A 22079-nucleotide genomic window follows, 5' to 3' on the forward strand; every position below is an offset into this window, starting at 1 on the left:
TAAAGCTGGTTAGGTTAAGGAGAGGTATGCCCTCATATTAAAGCTGGTTAGGTTAAGGAGAGGTATGCCCTCATATTAAAGCTGGTATAGGTTAAGGAGAGGTATGCCCTCATATTAAAGCTGGTTAGGTTAAGTGAGGAGAAGTATGCCCTCATATTAAAGCTGGTTAAGTTAAGGAGAGGTATGCCCTCATATTAAAGCTGGTTAGGTTAAGTAAGGAGAGGTATGCCCTCATATTAAAGCTGGTTAGGTTAAGTGAGGAGAGGTATGCCCTCATATTAAGGTTAGGTTAAGTGAAGAGAGGTATGCCTTCATATTAAAGGTGGTTAGGTTAAGGAGAGGTATGCCCTCATATTAAAGCTGGTTAGGTTAAGGAGAGGTATGCCCTCATATTAAAGCTGGTATAGGTTAAGGAGAGGTATGCCCTCATATTAAGGTTAGGTTAAGTTAAGGAGAGGTATGCCCTCATATTAAAGCTGGTTAGGTTAAGGAGAGGTATGCCCTCATATTAAAGCTGGTTAGGTTAAGGAGAGGTATGCCCTCATATTAAAGCTGGTATAGGTTAAGGAGAGGTATGCCCTCATATTAAAGCTGGTATAGGTTAAGGAGAGGTATGCCCTCATATTAAAGCTGGTTAGGTTAAGTGAGGAGAGGTATGCCCTCATATTAAAGCTGGTTAGGTTAAGGAGAGGTATGCCCTCATATTAAAGCTGGTTAGGTTAAGGAGAGGTATGCCCTCATATTAAAGCTGGTTAGGTTAAGGAGAGGTATGCCCTCATATTAAAGCTGGTATAGGTTAAGGAGAGGTATGCCCTCATGTTAAAGCTGGTTAGGTTAAGGAGAGGTATGCCCTCATATTAAAGCTGGTTAGGTTAAGTGAGGAGAAGTATGCCCTCATATTAAAGCTGGTTAGGTTAAGGAGAGGTATGCCCTCATATTAAAGCTGGTTAGGTTAAGGAGAGGTATGCCCTCATATTAAAGCTGGTTAGGTTAAGGAGAGGTATGCCCTCATATTAAAGCTGGTATAGGTTAAGGAGAGGTATGCCCTCATATTAAAGCTGGTATAGGTTAAGGAGAGGTATGCCCTCATGTTAAAGCTGGTTAGGTTAAGGAGAGGTATGCCCTCATATTAAAGCTGGTTAGGTTAAGTGAGGAGAAGTATGCCCTCATATTAAAGCTGGTTAGGTTAAGGAGAGGTATGCCCTCATATTAAAGCTGGTTAGGTTAAGGAGAGGTATGCCCTCATATTAAAGCTGGTTAGGTTAAGGAGAGGTATGCCCTCATATTAAAGCTGGTATAGGTTAAGGAGAGGTATGCCCTCATATTAAAGCTGGTATAGGTTAAGGAGAGGTATGCCCTCATATTAAAGCTGGTTAGGTTAAGTGAGGAGAGGTATGCCCTCATATTAAAGCTGGTTAGGTTAAGGAGAGGTATGCCCTCATATTAAAGCTGGTTAGGTTAAGTGAGGAGAGGTATGCCCTCATATTAAAGCTGGTTAGGTTAAGGAGAGGTATGCCCTCATATTAAAGCTGGTATAGGTTAAGGAGAGGTATGCCCTCATATTAAAGCTGGTATAGGTTAAGGAGAGGTATGCCCTCATATTAAAGGTGGTTAGGTTAAGGAGAGGTATGCCCTCATGTTAAAGCTGGTTAGGTTAAGGAGAGGTATGCCCTCATGTTAAAGCTGGTTAGGTTAAGTGAGGAGAGGTATGCCCTCATAATAAAGCTGGTTAGGTTAAGTGAGGAGAGGTATGCCCTCATATTAAGGTTAGGTTAAGTGAAGAAAGGTATGCCTTCATATTAAAGCTGGTTAAGTTAAGGAGAGGTATGCCCTCATGTTAAAGCTGGTTAGGTTAAGTGAAGAGAGGTATGCCTTCATATTAAAGGTGGTTAGGTTAAGGAGAGGTATGCCCTCATATTAAAGGTGGTTAGGTTAAGGAGAGGTATGCCCTCATATTAAAGCTGGTTAGGTTAAGGAGAGGTATGCCCTCATATTAAAGCTGGTTAGGTTAAGGAGAGGTATGCCCTCATATTAAAGCTGGTTAGGTTAAGGAGAGGTATGCCCTCATTAAAGCTGGTTAGGTTAAGGAGAGGTATGCCCTCATATTAAAGCTGGTTAGGTTAAGTGAGGAGAGGTATGCCCTCATATTAAAGCTGGTTAAGTTAAGGAGAGGTATGCCCTCATATTAAAGCTGGTTAGGTTAAGTGAGGAGAGGTATGCCCTCATATTAAAGCTGGTTAAGTTAAGTGAGGAGAGGTATGCCCTCATATTAAAGCTGGTTAGGTTAAGGAGAGGTATGCCCTCATATTAAAGCTGGTTAGGTTAAGTGAGGAGAGGTATGCCCTCATATTAAAGCTGGTTAGGTTAAGGAGAGGTATGCCCTCATATTAAAGCTGGTTAGGTTAAGGAGAGGTATGCCCTCATATTAAAGCTGGTTAGGTTAAGGAGAGGTATGCCCTCATATTAAAGCTGGTATAGGTTAAGGAGAGGTATGCCCTCATGTTAAAGCTGGTTAGGTTAAGGAGAGGTATGCCCTCATATTAAAGCTGGTTAGGTTAAGTGAGGAGAAGTATGCCCTCATATTAAAGCTGGTTAGGTTAAGGAGAGGTATGCCCTCATATTAAAGCTGGTTAGGTTAAGGAGATGTATGCCCTCATATTAAAGCTGGTTAGGTTAAGGAGAGGTATGCCCTCATATTAAAGCTGGTATAGGTTAAGGAGAGGTATGCCCTCATATTAAAGCTGGTATAGGTTAAGGAGAGGTATGCCCTCATATTAAAGCTGGTTAGGTTAAGTGAGGAGAGGTATGCCCTCATATTAAAGCTGGTTAGGTTAAGGAGAGGTATGCCCTCATATTAAAGCTGGTTAGGTTAAGTGAGGAGAGGTATGCCCTCATATTAAAGCTGGTTAGGTTAAGGAGAGGTATGCCCTCATATTAAAGCTGGTTAGGTTAAGGAGAGGTATGCCCTCATATTAAAGCTGGTTAGGTTAAGGAGAGGTATGCCCTCATATTAAAGCTGGTTAGGTTAAGGAGAGGTATGCCCTCATATTAAAGCTGGTATAGGTTAAGGAGAGGTATGCCCTGATATTAAAGCTGGTTAGGTTAAGTGAGGAGAAGTATGCCCTCATATTAAAGCTGGTTAAGTTAAGGAGAGGTATGACCTCATATTAAAGCTGGTTAGGTTAAGTAAGGAGAGGTATGCCCTCATATTAAAGCTGGTTAGGTTAAGTGAGGAGAGGTATGCCCTCATATTAAGGTTAGGTTAAGTGAAGAGAGGTATGCCTTCATATTAAAGGTGGTTAGGTTAAGGAGAGGTATGCCCTCATATTAAAGCTGGTTAGGTTAAGGAGAGGTATGCCCTCATATTAAAGCTGGTTAGGTTAAGGAGAGGTATGCCCTCATATTAAAGCTGGTTAGGTTAAGGAGAGGTATGCCCTCATATTAAAGCTGGTATAGGTTAAGGAGAGGTATGCCCTCATATTAAAGCTGGTTAGGTTAAGGAGAGGTATGCCCTCATATTAAAGCTGGTTAGGTTAAGGAGAGGTATGCCCTCATATTAAAGCTGGTATAGGTTAAGGAGAGGTATGCCCTCATATTAAAGCTGGTTAGGTTAAGTGAGGAGAAGTATGCCCTCATATTAAAGCTGGTTAAGTTAAGGAGAGGTATGCCCTCATATTAAAGCTGGTTAGGTTAAGGAGAGGTATGCCCTCATATTAAAGCTGGTTAGGTTAAGGAGATGTATGCCCTCATATTAAAGCTGGTTAGGTTAAGGAGAGGTATGCCCTCATATTAAAGCTGGTATAGGTTAAGGAGAGGTATGCCCTCATATTAAAGCTGGTATAGGTTAAGGAGAGGTATGCCCTCATATTAAAGCTGGTTAGGTTAAGTGAGGAGAGGTATGCCCTCATATTAAAGCTGGTTAGGTTAAGGAGAGGTATGCCCTCATATTAAAGCTGGTTAGGTTAAGTGAGGAGAGGTATGCCCTCATATTAAAGCTGGTTAGGTTAAGGAGAGGTATGCCCTCATATTAAAGCTGGTTAGGTTAAGGAGAGGTATGCCCTCATATTAAAGCTGGTTAGGTTAAGGAGAGGTATGCCCTCATATTAAAGCTGGTTAGGTTAAGGAGAGGTATGCCCTCATATTAAAGCTGGTATAGGTTAAGGAGAGGTATGCCCTGATATTAAAGCTGGTTAGGTTAAGTGAGGAGAAGTATGCCCTCATATTAAAGCTGGTTAAGTTAAGGAGAGGTATGACCTCATATTAAAGCTGGTTAGGTTAAGTAAGGAGAGGTATGCCCTCATATTAAAGCTGGTTAGGTTAAGTGAGGAGAGGTATGCCCTCATATTAAGGTTAGGTTAAGTGAAGAGAGGTATGCCTTCATATTAAAGGTGGTTAGGTTAAGGAGAGGTATGCCCTCATATTAAAGCTGGTTAGGTTAAGGAGAGGTATGCCCTCATATTAAAGCTGGTTAGGTTAAGGAGAGGTATGCCCTCATATTAAAGCTGGTTAGGTTAAGGAGAGGTATGCCCTCATATTAAAGCTGGTATAGGTTAAGGAGAGGTATGCCCTCATATTAAAGCTGGTTAGGTTAAGGAGAGGTATGCCCTCATATTAAAGCTGGTTAGGTTAAGGAGAGGTATGCCCTCATATTAAAGCTGGTATAGGTTAAGGAGAGGTATGCCCTCATATTAAAGCTGGTTAGGTTAAGTGAGGAGAAGTATGCCCTCATATTAAAGCTGGTTAAGTTAAGGAGAGGTATGCCCTCATATTAAAGCTGGTTAGGTTAAGTGAGGAGAGGTATGCCCTCACATTAAGGTTAGGTTAAGGAGAGGTATGTCCTCATATTAAAGCTGGTATAGGTTAAGGAGAGGTATGCCCTCATATTAAAGCTGGTTAGGTTAAGTAAGGAGAGGTATGCCCTCATATTAAAGCTGGTTAGGTTAAGTGAGGAGAGGTATGCCCTCATATTAAGGTTAGGTTAAGGAGAGGTATGTCCTCATATTAAAGCTGGTTAGGTTAAGGAGAGGTATGCCCTCATATTAAAGCTGGTATAGGTTAAGGAGAGGTATGCCCTCATATTAAGGTTAGGTTAAGTTAAGGAGAGGTATGCCTTCATATTAAAGGTGGTTAGGTTAAGGAGAGGTATGCCCTCATATTAAAGCTGGTTAGGTTAAGGAGAGGTATGCCCTCATATTAAAGCTGGTATAGGTTAAGGAGAGGTATGCCCTCATATTAAGGTTAGGTTAAGTTAAGGAGAGGTATGCCCTCATATTAAAGCTGGTTAGGTTAAGGAGAGGTATGCCCTCATATTAAAGCTGGTTAGGTTAAGGAGAGGTATGCCCTCATATTAAAGCTGGTATAGGTTAAGGAGAGGTATGCCCTCATATTAAAGCTGGTATAGGTTAAGGAGAGGTATGCCCTCATATTAAAGCTGGTTAGGTTAAGTGAGGAGAGGTATGCCCTCATATTAAAGCTGGTTAGGTTAAGGAGAGGTATGCCCTCATATTAAAGCTGGTTAGGTTAAGGAGAGGTATGCCCTCATATTAAAGCTGGTTAGGTTAAGGAGAGGTATGCCCTCATATTAAAGCTGGTATAGGTTAAGGAGAGGTATGCCCTCATGTTAAAGCTGGTTAGGTTAAGGAGAGGTATGCCCTCATATTAAAGCTGGTTAGGTTAAGTGAGGAGAAGTATGCCCTCATATTAAAGCTGGTTAGGTTAAGGAGAGGTATGCCCTCATATTAAAGCTGGTTAGGTTAAGGAGAGGTATGCCCTCATATTAAAGCTGGTATAGGTTAAGGAGAGGTATGCCCTCATATTAAAGCTGGTATAGGTTAAGGAGAGGTATGCCCTCATATTAAAGCTGGTTAGGTTAAGTGAGGAGAGGTATGCCCTCATATTAAAGCTGGTTAGGTTAAGGAGAGGTATGCCCTCATATTAAAGCTGGTTAGGTTAAGTGAGGAGAGGTATGCCCTCATATTAAAGCTGGTTAGGTTAAGGAGAGGTATGCCCTCATATTAAAGCTGGTTAGGTTAAGGAGAGGTATGCCCTCATATTAAAGCTGGTTAGGTTAAGGAGAGGTATGCCCTCATATTAAAGCTGGTTAGGTTAAGGAGAGGTATGCCCTCATATTAAAGCTGGTTAGGTTAAGGAGAGGTATGCCCTCATATTAAAGCTGGTATAGGTTAAGGAGAGGTATGCCCTGATATTAAAGCTGGTTAGATTAAGTGAGGAGAAGTATGCCATCATATTAAAGCTGGTTAAGTTAAGGAGAGGTATGCCCTCATATTAAAGCTGGTTAGGTTAAGTAAGGAGAGGTATGCCCTCATATTAAAGCTGGTTAGGTTAAGTGAGGAGAGGTATGCCCTCATATTAAGGTTAGGTTAAGTGAAGAGAGGTATGCCTTCATATTAAAGGTGGTTAGGTTAAGGAGAGGTATGCCCTCATATTAAAGCTGGTTAGGTTAAGGAGAGGTATGCCCTCATATTAAAGCTGGTTAGGTTAAGGAGAGGTATGCCCTCATATTAAAGCTGGTTAGGTTAAAGGGGAACTCCAACATTTTGGGAAATTAGCTTATTTAACATCTTCCCTGGAGTTAGACAAGATGCAGCATACCTTTTTTGTCTCTGTGCGTGCATTTTAGCTTTGGGAATAGACGCTCCGTTAGCATAGCTTAGCTTCATCACTGGAAGTGAGGCAGGACAGTAGCCTTACAGTGCCTTACAGTGTATTGCAAGGTCTGACATTGACCAAACTTGATATGCATGACCTTGGTGGGCTCTAGGTCAACTCCTGAAAAGGGGGTCAATGTCAGACTTTGCAATCAAAAGTTAGGGGGCTAATAACCCTTGCCATAATTTCAGTGCGCCCCCTAACTTTTGATTGCAAGGTCTGACATTGACCCCCTTTTCAGGAGTTGACCTAGAGCCCACCAAGGTCATGCATATCAAATTTGGTCAATGTCAGACCTTGCAATACACTGTAAGGCACTGTAAGGCTACTGTCCTGCCTCACTTCCAGTGATGAAGCTAAGCTATGCTAACGGAGCGTCTATTCCCAAAGCTAAAATGCACGCACAGAGACAAAAAAGGTATGTATCTTCTTGTCTAACTCCAGGGAAGATGTTAAATAAGCTAATTTCCCAAAATGTTGGAGTTCCCCTTTAAGGAGAGGTATGCCCTCATATTAAAGCTGGTTATGTTAAGGAGAGGTATGCCCTCATATTAAAGCTGGTTAGGTTAAGGAGAGGTATGCCCTCATATTAAAGCTGGTTAGGTTAAGGAGAGGTATGCCCTCATATTAAAGCTGGTTAGGTTAAAGGTATGCCCTCATATTAAAGCTGGTTAGGTTAAGTGAGGAGAGGTATGCCCTCATATTAAAGCTGGTTAAGTTAAGGAGAGGTATGCCCTCATATTAAAGCTGGTTAGGTTAAGTGAGGAGAGGTATGCCCTCATATTAAAGCTGGTTAGGTTAAGTGAGGAGAGGTATGCCCTCATATTAAAGCTGGTTAGGTTAAGTTAAGGAGAGGTATGCCTTCATATTAAAGCTGGTTAGGTTAAGGAGAGGTATGCCCTCATATTAAAGCTGGTTAGGTTAAGGAGAGGTATGCCCTCATATTAAAGCTGGTTATGTTAAGGAGAGGTATGCCCTCATATTAAAGCTGGTTAGGTTAAGGAGAGGTATGCCCTCATATTAAAGCTGGTTAGGTTAAGTGAGGAGGGGTATGCCCTCATATTAAAGCTGGTTAGATTAAGGAGAAGTATGCCCTCATATTAAAGCTGGTTAGGTTAAGTGAGGAGGGGTATGCCCTCATATTAAAGCTGGTTAGATTAAGGAGAAGTATGCCCTCATATTAAAGCTGGTTAGGTTAAGTGAGGACACACTATTAATATGTGTGAAGCAGAGCTTGTCTTCTTGTCTTTCCTCGTGCTCTGTGCCATCAGGCAGCAAGCTGTGTTTATGTTATTACACACACCAATCACACTGCAGGGGCAGCACACACACACACACACACACACACACACACACACACACACACACACACACACACACACACACACACACACACACACACACACACACACACACACACACACACACACACACACACACACACACACACACACACACACACACACACACACACACACACACACACACACACATTTACAAATTTGTAAGCATGCACACACACAGGCACCACTTTGTCTCTCTCTCTCTCTCACACACACAGAGCAAACATGCTCCCTAAAAAGTACCCAATCATAACCAAAATCAATACTCACGTAGACATGAGAGAGAGAGAGAGAGAGAGAGAGAGAGAGAGAGAGAGAGAGCATTTATTATTATAATGTATTGTTTGTTCCAATTGTCCTTGATTGCATCTAAAGCTTTGGCATTCAATAATGAATAAGGTTTACTGAATTGAAACAGAGAGAAGGTGAGAGAGAATAAGAGAGAGGGAGATAAAGGAGGAGAGAGGGAGAGAAGATGAGTAGTCATCCTCGTCTACCGTTCATGCATAAATAAAATTAATGTTTTGTGTTTTGAGTGAGTGTGACACCCGCACAGCGGCAGCTTGCTACATGTCTAACTCAATGAGTCGTGTCTCAATGTCTCTAGACAAGTTGACAAGCAAGCAAGTAGAGAGAGACTGGTGAGGGGTGGAGGGAGGTTTGAGAGAGGGGGAGAGAGAGAGAGACTGGTGAGGGGTGGAGGGAGGTTTGAGAGAGGGGGAGAGAGAGAGAGACTGGTGAGGGGTGGAGGGAGGTTTGAGAGAGGGGGAGAGAGAGAGAGACTGGTGAGGGGTGGAGGGAGGTTTGAGAGAGGGGGAGAGAGAGAGAGACTGGTGAGGGGTGGAGGGAGGTTTGAGAGATGGGGAGAGAGAGAGAGACTGGTGAGGGGTGGAGGGAGGTTTGAGAGAGGGGGAGAGAGAGAGAGACTGGTGAGGGGTGGAGGGAGGTTTGAGAGAGGGGGAGAGAGAGAGACTGGTGAGGGGTGGAGGGAGGTTTGAGAGAGGGGGAGAAAGAGAGACTGGTGAGGGGTGGAGGGAGGTTTGAGAGAGGGGGAGAGAGAGACTGGTGAGGGGTGGAGGGAGGTTTGAGAGAGGGGGAGAGAGAGAGACTGGTGAGGGGTGGAGGGAGGTTTGAGAGAGGGGGAGAGAGAGAGAGACTGGTGAGGGGTGGAGGGAGGTTTGAGAGAGGGGGAGAGAGAGAGAGACTGGTGAGGGGTGGAGGGAGGTTTGAGAGAGGGGGAGAGAGAGAGAGACTGGTGAGGGGTGGAGGTAGGTTTGAGAGAGGGGGAGAGAGAGAGACTGGTGAGGGGTGGAGGGAGGTTTGAGAGAGGGGGAGAGAGAGACTCACTGTTTAGTTGACACGTCCAGGGCAGGAGGGCTTGCCTTGATAAAGTGTATAATCCACTGTTGATGTATTCCAGACCACTGTCCACTGTGTCCAGACTGCATCCGCCATATAGCGTGTTAGCCAAGTGTTAGCTTGTTAGCAGTTAGCACCACACAACACAAGTACTTCATTCCTTTGTCCATTTCCGCGTCGAACAGACTGCAAACTACCTGGCGTTCTATCGCCATGCTCTAAGACAAACTCTAACCTTAACCAACTTTGAAAGAGTGCCTAAGCTTAACAGTCTAAAGAACTTGCAGTCACGGCACGCTCTAAGACAAACAGCTTCAAATCGCGCCCGGATTCCAACATAATAGTCATATTTCAACGCACAACGCGTTACGCACTGATTGGCTGCTACGGATACAGCGATCAAACCGTGACGCGCACTCAGAGCGCTATCGCGTCTAGCCCGGGCCGAGAAATACAAAAAAATAATAAAAAAAAAGAAAAAGTGAGTCACTTCCTGTTCAAGAAAACGAGTATTTTTTTTTAATATAATAACGTTATATTGTGCATTGGAAACACAAACATACTTAAAATTAGTAAATATTATTAATTTTAAACATGTTTATATTATTTATAGGGCTATAAAACTAAAAACTAAAAACTTATTTTTCTTGTTCTCTCATATAACCAGGGTAGGGCCTGAGGGGGGGCGGCGCCCGAGCGCCCCTAGTGGTAGAGCCGCCACTGGTGTGCAGCCATTTGTTTTTGTAACATCTGCTACATCTGTCCCACGTGTTCTTTGCAGCTCACAGTTGTTAGTTCTGCCCCTCTTGACTGTGACAAAAAGGTTTTGAACAAACTTAATGTCATAGCTTGTATTTGATGATCTTCTTCTTTGTTATTTACTTGAATGGTTTGATCATTGATTGATGGAGTAATATGGGGTTCTGATAAACTAAAATTATTTGTTAAAATAACATAAGCTAACATATATTTTTACATCTATGCAAATGCATATGCAATATGTATAACTTGAATAAGTAATAAATACAGAAACAACATGTTTAACAATATGTAAATGAGTAGCTACATTTATTTTACATTAACATTTATACATAATGCTGATGTGGCCCTCTGTGAAAATGAGTTTGACACCCTCCTGCTTTAGACTGACGAAGGGGGGGGGGGGGGGGGGGCAGTTTCCTCATTTAACTTTTCCGTCAAGGCCCAACACTGTAATCAATAAGCGTGACCGATATTTGGAATGGCGATCAGGAATTGGAATAATCTTTTTGGATAACATCTGATCTGAGGTAAGGAATTTATTTTACCAGTCTTAGTATAATCAGAGCTATTTTCACCTATATCTCAGCGTTTGCCCTATGCGTGTGTGTGTGGCTGTGATCGCTGATGAGGAAAAATCGATACACACTATACTATCGATAATCTAGCATTTAGTTGAAAACGATTCATAAATAGGCCGAAAAATGACAACGTGTTTGTGTATGCCCGAATATTCCAGTAAATGCCGTTTATCACGGAATCTTTATATTTTCCTTGAAAACGAGGGCTTTTCAAAATGCTATAAAACGGAAATGAAGCGATTAAAAAACAATCCGTTTCGACAATGTTGACTGCAAACAAGTCATTGATAAACGACGGGCAGATTAGACACATAGCCATAATTTAAGACAGAGATTATGCGTTCACAACGCTATCATTGAAGTGGGTGCTGGCATTTAACCATGCTTTACCATGTTAATGGCTGGCACTGAAAGTGTTAATGTGTGTGTGTGTGTGTGTGTGTGTGTGTGTTAATGTGTGTGTGTTAATGTGTGTGTTAATGTGTGTGTGTTAATGTGTGTGTGTGTGTGTGTGTGTGTGTGTGTGTGCGTGTGCCCTCTGTCAGTTTCTCTCTTTGTGTTTGTAGGTATTCATCCAGGTCATTTGAAATATGAAATAGCATGTGGTTTATTGTGATAAGTCTTCTAGTGATTCACAACAATAGAAGATGATGCCCAGAAATGGTGTAGCCCCCCCCCCCCCCCCCTAGAACAGTGCAAATAACAACAACAACAACAACAACAACAACAACAACAACAACAACAGATGAAAGAGTAATGGAGGCTAGTTGCTGGGGGCGACAGTGGCTCAGGAGGTAAAGCAGTCGTCTGGTAATCGAAAGGTTCTCGGTTCGATCCCCGCTCCTCCCAGCAGCGTGTCGAAGTGTCCTTGAGCAAGACACTTAACCCCTAACTGCTCCCCATGAGCAGGTTGGCACCTTGCACGGTCGCCTCTGCCACCGGTGTGTGAGTGAATGTGCGAGTGAATGGGTGAATGTGAGGAACAAAATTGTAAAGCGCTTTGGATAAAAGCTGCTATATAAATGCAGTCCATAGTTGGGATACAGTATGTAGTGTTTGGCAGAGCTGCACGTGATGTTTGGTGCAACTTGACAGTTGAGACAACAAGGTATCAAACGTGATGGAGGAGGGGTACTACACACACACAACTTATTTCCCTGGGTCTGTATAGTGTGTGTGTGTGTGTGTGTGTGTGTGTGTGTGTGTGTGTGTGTGTGTGTGTGTGTGTGTGTGTGTGTGTGTGTGTCAAGCAGGCCATGTGAGCGGCGCGGCGCGTGAGCGGCGCGGGGAGCGGGCGGTTTTGACGTGAGCGAGGAGTGGGTTTTAAAATGAGTCGGCGCGACGTCCGGAGCGAGAGTTCTCCTCCGCTCCAATCCACTCCAGGCCGCTCACAGTGGTTTAACACTGTTGATGTAATATATACATGCAGTACAATGCCAAAGCAACAGATGGCGATGTACAAACATGAAGGCCATTTTCAACCAATGAGAAGGGTGAACCTGTGATATCCTGTTCAGGCTTTGTCACTCACTCCTGTTAGAAAAAGTATCGACGCCATTGTTGTTGTCGTTAGCTTACATGCTAACGTTAATGGCAGCGACCATAGCATTGTGGCTCGGCTAGCCTATCATCGCTTAATAGAGCTAGTGAATGGATAAACAACGTTATTTAACATTGCAGAATGGGTACAATTACAATGCGGCTCAATACAAACAATTGTTAAGGGGCCCAGGGGGTGTAGACTGTTGTAGTTTGAGCTAATTTACACCATGCTCCAAAAAAATAAAAAAAATCTGCCGAGCGATCTGAATGAATGAATAAAAACTTTATTTAACAGATTGCAGAATGGGTACAATACAGTACGGCTCGATACATACAATTGTTAAGGGGATGCAGACCTGAGAAAGACGTTAGTCTTGTTTCCATCAGGGTCCCCCATTTTCAATTCATATAGACATTTATGACATACACAACATACATGACATTTATGGCATAGGGACATATAGGTATTTAGTACTGATACATTTGTGACATAAACGGTATTCAAATATACAGTACTGTTACCCCTAGATCCTGACAGAGTATATACATATGATGGGGAGGGGACTGTACATTAGGAGGGGGTGGGTGGGTGGGAGAGAAATATACATACGGCGGGGAGGGGATATATACATGCGGTGGGGAGGGGACTGTCTATTAGGAGGTGGTGGGGGGAGCGGGGAGCGCTCGATTCAAGGTGAGCAGGGAGCGAGCGGAGAGCGACTTGGGGGCGGGGTCAACATGAGCGATTAGCGGAGCGGACCAAGCTTTAAAGAGCGAAGAGCGGATTTCTCGGCCGCGCCGATCCGCTCACGTGGCCTGGTGTCAAGGGAGGCAGAGAGTGATGCTCGTTCCTGCAGCAAACCCTGTCAGACTCTCCGTTCTATTTATAGCAACTGAGCAAGAACACAGAACACAGCTTCTCTCTCCTCAACCAACCCCAGGCTGCTGCTGTACTCGTGTGTCTGTCTGTGTCAAAAAGTGCGTATGAGCCTGTGTGTGAGTGAGCCTGTGTGTGAGTGAGCCTGTGTGTGAGTGAGCCTGTGTGTGAGTGAGCCTGTGTGAGTGAGCCTGTGTGAGTGAGCCTGTGTGTGAGTGAGCCTGTGTGTGAGTGAGCCTGTGTGTGAGTGAGCCTGTGTGAGTGAGCCTGTGTGAGTGAGCCTGTGTGTGAGTGAGCCTGTGTGTGAGTGAGCCTGTGTGTGAGTGAGCCTGTGTGTGAGTGAGCCTGTGTGAGTGAACCTGCGTGTGAGTGAGCCTGTGTGTGAGTGAGCCTGTGTGTGAGTGAGCCTGTGTGTGAGTGAGCCTGTGTGAGTGAGCCTGTGTGAGTGAGCCTGTGTGAGTGAGCCTGTGTGTGAGTGAGCCTGTGTGAGTGAGCCTGTGTGTGAGTGTGCACGTACAGTATGTGAATGCTTGCGTGTGTTACATTTTCTGCAAAAGTGCCCATGAGATTGTGTGTGTACAAGCATAATCTATGTGTGTGCACAAGTGCCTACCATCTCTCTCTCTCTCTCTCTCTCTCTCTCTCTCGTCACACTGGTCTACATCTGCATGTAAATGCACACAGGACCATGGATAGCGCTCTCTCTCTCAATTAAATTCAAAGGGGCTATATTGACATACGTTTACATTGCCAAAGCCAGTGTTAAAACAAACAAAACAAAACAAAAAATTAAAATATACACCAAAAGGGGCTATAGAAGGGGACATGGGTTGGGACTCTTGCTTGGTCAAGCAAAAAGGTGAAATGGTTAGGTTATGGAACCGCCTGGTCCAGCTGCCAAATGACAGGGTGACAAAAAAGATATTTAACTGGGACAGAGCACACGGTCATCCCTGGTCAAGAGAGATGTCCATGATTTTTTCTTCTGCTGACTTAAGTATGATTTCTATGAACAATCTGCAGTGTAAGGTTCACATAATTAAAACAAAATTATCAACAATCCATCAGGATAAGTGGAAGTTGGAGATATGGAAAAAACCTAAACTTAGAAAATATGTTGTAATTAAAAATGAGTATTTTACTGAACCTTATGTAATGTTAAACTTAAAGAGAAGACGGAGGTCTCTGTGTGCCCAGTTGAGGTCTGGCACCCTGCCATTGGCTGTGGAAGTGGGTAGATTCCAAGGTAAACCTGAGGAGGAGCGGTTGTGTGTTCTATGTGATCTGGGAGTGGTGGAGGATGAATATAAGTTTGTTTTTTATTGCCCTTTGTACACCGATTTGAGGAGGGCTTTATTTGAGAAAATTCAAATTGTAAATGCGGATTTGTTTTGGCAGTCTGAGAGTTGTATGTTGAGTTGTTTTTTTGTGGAGGACATCTTCAGTTTTGCAGGCTTTTTGGAGAAAGCATGGCACTTGAGACAAAACACACTATATCCTATATAATTGTATATAAATTCCTCTTGTTTTTTTGTTTACATGCATTGCTTACAGCTTGTGTTATATTATGTTTTATTGTATTTTCTTTTTATTGTGGCCATCTTGGTCTATATGTCATTTGTCAAGTAATTTGTCAAGTATATTATTATATACTTATTGTTTATGTGTCTTGTAAGCCCATATGTGCTGGGCATACACCTGTATATATATGTAAAACATCAAATCAAATCAAATCACAAAGCAAAACAGTCAAACAGAGAAATCAGTACAAATCAGTACAGTACAGTACATGATTTCAGTCTTTGTGTGATTGACAGTCTTTGTTCTGAAGGTCCAGATTAACACTGAAAGTCTGCGTTTATTATTTTGTATAACTTGTATATTGTTTATATATATAAGATATATATCTTTACGCCATCTGTTTGCATAATAGTATTCTTCGCTCGCCTCATTGAGTCCCACCCTTGACATTGGAGGCGCCAGTGACGAGCCCCCCAGACATGGTTCTAGACAAGTTCAGACTTGCCCATAGCAAGCGCATTGATTCAGTACAGGTAAATCGGCTGAGCCCTATAGGGATCAGTTGAGTATATATATTGTAGATGGCGCAAGCAGCCGCGAGTCGGCAGTAACAGAACAGGAGAAGTAGCAGAGCGAGAGCGTGATACGTCCGGTACAGTTGTACACAGACCTACAAGCAGTGTATCGTTACAGATAGCTAATGGCTACTTAGATACGACTATAATATTGTAGAGCCATTAAGGCGGCTACGTGGCGTAGTGGGCAAGGCGCTCGCCACGAAATCTGGAGACGCTGGGCTCGCCTGTTCGAGCCCAGCGCTCCACATTTGCTTTCAGTTTGGCTGGTCGTCCGTACTAATACACATTGGCCGTATTAGGGGGTGGGAAACTGATGGGTGGGGATCGGGCGTTGTGGACAGCGACTACTACAGGTCGGTTGGTGCGCCTGCGCAGTAGAATCAGTAAGAGTCAGGGGCAGCGTGAGCCTCCCACGCATTACTCCTCGCCACTCAGAGATCGAGCTGCGCAGGTGAAAAGATGCAACTGCTGTTACCTCAAGTACCGGAGGGGACTTGTGCTATGTATGACTTAGTCCACATTGCAGCAAGAAACAGCGTTCGTGACAGGGGAGGGTTGAATTGGATGATACGAAATTGGGATGGGAGGAAATATAGAAAATGGGAGAAAAAGTGGATAAAAAAAAAATATTGTAGAGCCATTATTGGCGCAGTATAGTGACTTGTGTAAGCGAAGTAACGTGGAGAAACGTATAGTTAAACCCAGCGGCGTTTGGATCTAACTACTCATTGAAGACAGTCTGCGGGTTAGCTTCCAGTACAAACGAAGCTAGCTAGCTACCATCTATGCCAACGGGCCTTTGGATTAATAGCTATTAACTCTGCCATCGGGCGCTAGGATTACAAGGACCGGTTCCGTACGAGACCCCTTTTCTTCCAGCGGCGACAGGATTATCCGACCGGTCTACAGGTCCTCCGGAGCTTGGAGCTCCAGAGGGAAACCATCGTCTCCAGCTACCCTTGCTTTTCCCAGTATCGCCTCGTTTCTTCTCACTCCCTGCAGAGCTCCGGTCGAGTATCCGTAACCTAGGAACTATTCATTACCGTTGACTTTGATACCCTGACATTCTATTCTTAAAGGAGAACCGTGATAATTCAGATGTATGTTGCTATGACTATTAAAATGCTTATAAACCAGGTATCCTTGTCCCTGCACCGTCAATTGAGTGTCCGCCATTTTGTCTAACTATACTGTCTGGCTATTAATATTCTTTAGTAGTGGTTTAATCTAAACAATCTTTAATACAGTCCGGGTTGTGTAGCCCCTTAGCTAGTCTTTATGGTGGTTGTATTGTTGGTTCTCTCTCTCTCTCTCTCTCTCTCTCTCTCTCTCTCTCCTCTCTCTCTCTCTCTCTCTCTCTCTCTCTCTCTCTCTCTCTCTCTCTCTCTCTCTCTCTCTCTCTCTCTCTCTCTCTCTCTCTCTCTCTCTCTCTCTCTCTCTCTCTCTCTCTCTCTCTCTCTCTCTCTCTCTCTCTCTCTCTCTCTCTCTCTCTCTCTCTCTCTCATCACACTGGTCTACATCTGCATGTAAATTGAAACAGGACCCTGGAGAGCTCTGATCACTCAGCCACATCACTCAGCCTCGTTCTCAATCTTCCTTTACATTCTTCTTCACACCCTTGCAGTCTGTATTAATGACTCTCCTTCTCTTGTTCTCTCATTTCATTCTCTCAGTTTAACTGCTGGTACAGTATGGTATGGCTACTATCACAATACTGTTTAACACATTCAGGGCCGGCCACGTATAAATCCGTGTTTCGAATCCAACAGTTGAGGACCAACCACGGACATGTCCGTGGCAAGGTTGTTTTGGCTTTTATTCCATTGTATTAACCTACTCGATGTCACCGAGCTGCACTGCAGATCTACCCTCCTCTTCGAATTATGAAAAGTGCATTACCGGCCAGATCCTCTTAGGGGCGCTGTCTCGATAATGCAGTGTGCCCTGTGGCAGAACGGTGCACTCTTTTTTTGACTTTCAATGGAGTTTCCAGTTAGCTGGATTCTGGATGTGCAGCATAGTAGCTTGGAATACCTTTTGCAACGCCGAATTCACTATGCAGTAAAGGAATATATCATCAGCCAATGGACATATCGATCTACCAGATGACGATCGATAACTGATAAATGCTCTGGGGGATCCAACCGGCCCACGGTAAGATCTTTTTCACCTAAATTACATGCTGATCAGGGCTTGTTTTGATAGCCATCCACCCGATCAACGAATGAGGCTAATGAGGCTAATGTGGTTATTGGTAATCAATAATCAGAAACGACGTCCCCCGCCCCCCCCCCCCTTCATGCATTCGTGGAGGACCATCATACCGATCATATGCAGTTTGAGTTTTAACTGCAGCTTCTGTATATCTAGTATATCTATGTATATTAGTAGCTATTAGCCCTGTATCTCGCGTTCCAGGAAATATCCCAGCCGAAATCCCTTATAACACTTATATTCAAGACGCTATAAAATGAGAACGTATTGATGAAAAAATTATTTCTTTAAGCCATTTTGAAGGGACGGTTTATGGTCTCAATTGACAATGAGAATGGACAGATAGCAATACTATAAAGTATAGATTTAGCTCTACAAACAGCCCCACGGACTATGCAAGTCTGTTTAGAAATGCTGGCCGTCTACAGTGATTTTAGACTGATCCAAATGGCCATGAATGTGTTAAGGCTCATTTTAATTGTTTACGACTTTATTTTTCTAAGCCAAACCAAGCTGTGTAGTATATTAACACTTTCAGTGCCAGCAGGGGGCGCACGATTTAGTGCTTGAATGCCCACCATCCACTTCAATGTTAGCGTTAATAACGCCTAATCTATGTTTTAAATTATGTGTCTAATCTGCCCGTCGCTCATCAATGACTGGTTTTCCAGTCAACATTGTCGAAGCGGATTGTTTTTTTATCGGTTCATTTTCGTTTTATAGCATTTTGAAAAGCCCTCGTTTTCAAGGAAAATAAAAAGATTCCGTGATAAAAGACGTTTACTGGAATATTCTAGAATACACAAAAACGTTGTCATTTTTCGGCCTATTTATGAATCGTTTTCAAATAAACGCTAGATTATCGATAGTATTATGTGTACGTATGCACGCTGGGGCCGCGAGCTGAAAATCAATTATCTGAGTTCCTCATCAGCAATCGCGCACACACACACACATAGGGGACACGTTGATATCTCAGCGAATACAACTCTGATTATCCCAAGACTGGTAAAATAGATTCCTTACCTCAGATCAGATGTTCTCCAAAAAGATCATTCCAATTCCTGATCGCCATTCCAAAAATCGATCACTACTGTCTACTATCGATTGGCTGTGAATATATATTCCAGGCTGATTCCCGTCCCGCGATGACTTCCATGTTCAGCAGACGGCTTGCCAGCTCACCTCTACATATCACTGATCCCAGGTCAGTCTAAGCGACTGACGTGCAGTTACTCAGGGATAGACGATAGGGGGCGCTTTTTTCCATTCTGAGCTCCTGATGGGGCTGGTGTACCAACGGGAGACTCGGTTGATGAAATATGAAATCAGATCGCTAATAAAAAAATAAAACGATAATACACGTCGTGGGCATTCAGGCATTGGGCTGATAAAACGTAATATGACGTGATGGGCACTGAAAGTGTTAAGGCGGTCAATATGAATGTGTTAATTTTTGGGTGATTCATTTGAAAATGTTAACGCATAAAGAAAATGGAAAACTATTAATTGCATTACCCTTTTTGACCCCAACCGCTTCCCATAGCTTTGATATCCAGCTGGGTGGCTGGTGTGTTTACGTTCCAGGATAACTCTGACATGCAAACTGGGAGAATAATATGTACCTGAATGTCATAATACAACGTTTCCAAACTGACTTTTGGATTAAGCCAAATTGTATAAATTGTATTACATCAAAGAACAAATGTATTCACAAAACATTATTGAAAACTCTTCTGACCAATAGGTACTTATGATTCTTTCATAATTTTTTTATGACTGCACTGCAGTCCCTACAGACTAATTTTACTACGTATTGTTAAAAAAGCGTTAACACGATTAACACAAGCAAATCTTGCGATTAACATTTCAAATGTGTCGTAATCGATTGAGATCCCTAATATGTCTTACCCCAAACCTGTCTCACTGTCCAGTGTCTTACCCCAACCCTGTCTCAACCACTGTCCACTGTCTTACCCCAAACCTGTCTCAACCACTGTCTTACCCCAAACCTGTCTCACTGTCCACTGTCTTACCCCAAACCTGTCTCAACCACTGTCCGTCTTACCCCCAGCATGTCTGATGTTCCCCTCAGAGCCTCTTTGTCCACATGGATCCTATGGCTCTCCATGGCTGGAACAGTAACACAGACATCAAGCCATCAAAATCACTTCACTGTTATTATCTCACACAGCGGCCATTTTCCTCTTATGTCATGCTCCGGATGGGATTCCTCTCCACCCTGTCCCCAAGTAAGAGCAAAATGGCCACTGTGTGATACAGTCAATTGTAGGTATTGAGCAATTGAAATGGTCCTATATCACAATGACTACTGTATGTAAACAGAACAGTGTTTTTATTAAAGTAGAGGTTCTCCTCACCTGCCAGTACAGGAGTCATACTCAGCTCCATGTTGGAGTAGAGCTCCCACAGTCCCTCCCGCTGGAGACACAGAGACACAGTCAGCGAGTGTGCACGAGCGTGTGTGTGTGTGAGAGAGAGAGAGAGAGAGAGAGAGGGAGAGAGAGGGAGAGAGAGAGAGAGAGAGAGTGAGTGAGTGAGTGAGTGTGAGAGAGAGAGAGCGTGCATGTGTGTGTACTGACCTGCAGTTTAGAGCATAGCTCCTTATTTAACCAGTAGAGCAGGGAGAGACTTGAGATGATCTGAGACACCTGAGAGAGAAACACACACACACACGCACAGAGAGAGAAAGACAGTGTGTGTGTGTGTGCATGTGCATGTGCATGTGCGTGTGTGTGTGTGTATGTGTGTGTATCTATGGACCAACCTTCCTGGTGCCCAGGGCAGGTGTGGGTGTTGTGAGGGGTCTCCTGTAGTGTTTGGTGAGCAGGTCCTGGTAGTTGGAGGCTGGGTCACCAGGGTCCAGCAGCCAACCGGACACCTGGGGGTCCTGGATACGACAGCCAGCCACTGACGAGAGAGAGAGAGAGAGAGACAGAGACAGAGACAGAGACAGAGAGAGAGAGAGAGAGAGAGAGAGAGAGAGAGAGAGAGAGAGAGAGAGGGGGGGGGGTGGAATAAGAGACTGTCCCTACTCAGAGACATGGGTTCTTCTGGTACTTTTGGCTGGTGGGGTATTAGTCCTGGTCGTTGCATTAGCGACTCCTACTGTTCTGCTCGCGTTGCTCTCTCCCAGGGAAACTCCAAGCTGTCAGATGAAAAGAAGCGGCTGGCGACTCCACATGTATCGGAGGAGACACGTGGTAGTCTACACCCTCCCCAGTCCGACAGAGGGTAGCGACCAGGACCGTGACACACACAGGGAATTAGCATAATGACTAAATTGGGCCGGAAATGGGAGAAAAAAAACTAAAGAAAACTCCAGCTTTTCAGTTCACCGAGTTCTATTACGGCTCCCGCTGTTGTATTGTGCGCTGAATGCCTGTTGAATGTTGCATGTAATTTTAAGATCACTGCGCTGTTGTAATTCAAAACTGAACTTTGTAAAGAAACTCAAAGTTAAGAGCGATGCACTGCTCTGTTGTTAAGTTGTGAGCGACGCACTGCTCTGTTGTTCTATAAGGTCATTTAGAACTGTACTTTGTAAAGAAACTCGAAGTTTTTTTTTGTTTGATCCACTTTTTCTCCCATTTTTTCTATATTTTTCTCCCATCATACATAGCACAAGTCCCCTCCGGTACTTGAGGTAAGAGCAGTCGCATCTTTTCACCTGCGCAGCTCGATCTCTCAGTGGCGAGGAGTAACGCGTGGGAGGCTCACGCTGCCCCCGACACTTCCTGATTCTACTGCGCAGGCGCACCAACCGACCTGTAGGAGTCGCTGTCCACAACGCCCGATCCCCACCCATCAGTTTCCCACCCCCTAATACGGCCAATGTGTATTAGTACGGACGACCAGCTAAACTGAAAGCAAATGTGGAGCGCTGGGCTCGAACAGGCAAGCCCAGCGTCTCCAGATTTCCTGGCGAGCGCCTTGCCCACTACGCCACGTAGCCGCCCTAAGGAACACGAGAAAAGGCAAAAAAAAAAAAAAACGACCCCAGACGAAGTACAAAGGAGGGCGCAGGAGATGATTCAGGCTGCCATGACACAGTGGGAAGCTAACATGCAGGCTGGCGTGACGCAGTGGGCAGCTAGCAATGCTAGCATACAAGCTAGCTTACAGGCTAGCGTGACGCAGTGGGCAGCTGCCAGCTAGCATACGGGCCGGCATCCAAGCTGAAATGCAGAGCGCGTTGGCTAGCCAACAGGCTAGCGCAGTAGCTAACCAGGAGCTACAAGCTAGCATACAGGCTAACGCAATGGCTATCCAAGCTAACACGCGAAACAGCCAGGGCAACATCGATGGACTCAGGGAGGAGTTGGAGAAGGGTCGGGGAATACAAGCTAACGTGGCGTTGGACCGCCGCAAGGCCTGGCTGGAGCTGGAGAAGGAGCTGCAAGCTAACATGGAAGTTAACACGATGAAAATGGTGCAGCGGGGGATGCAAGCTAACGGAACGTTGGACCGAGGTGGGGCCTGGCTGGAAAGGAAGCTGCAGGCTAACATGGAAGTTAACACGATGAAAATGGCGCAGCGGGGGATACAAGCTGACGGGACGCTGGACGGCAGCGAGGCCTGGCTGGAGAGGGAACTACAAGCTAACAAGGCCGGC

General features: G+C 44.3%; 1 protein-coding gene across 1 annotated transcript in view; it reads right to left on the minus strand.

The window, feature by feature from the left end:
* poln (polymerase (DNA directed) nu) overlaps positions 1-20509 on the minus strand; it is a gene marked incomplete at both ends in the record, with an annotated part of 436170 nt that extends 415661 nt beyond the window's left edge. Inside the window, 5 exons of the mRNA XM_084312171.1 lie at positions 19512-19576; positions 19825-19885; positions 20047-20115; positions 20232-20374; positions 20500-20509. Coding sequence (XP_084168297.1) covers positions 19512-19576; positions 19825-19885; positions 20047-20115; positions 20232-20374; positions 20500-20509 — 348 coding nt within the window. The remainder of the gene's footprint in view (positions 1-19511; positions 19577-19824; positions 19886-20046; positions 20116-20231; positions 20375-20499) is intronic.
* Between the last annotated feature and the right edge of the window lie 1570 nt (positions 20510-22079).

The sequence above is a fragment of the Notolepis coatsorum genome (assembly GCF_963971535.1).
Source record: "Notolepis coatsorum genome assembly, chromosome: 4".
NCBI classification, from domain to species: domain Eukaryota; kingdom Metazoa; phylum Chordata; class Actinopteri; order Aulopiformes; family Paralepididae; genus Notolepis; species Notolepis coatsorum.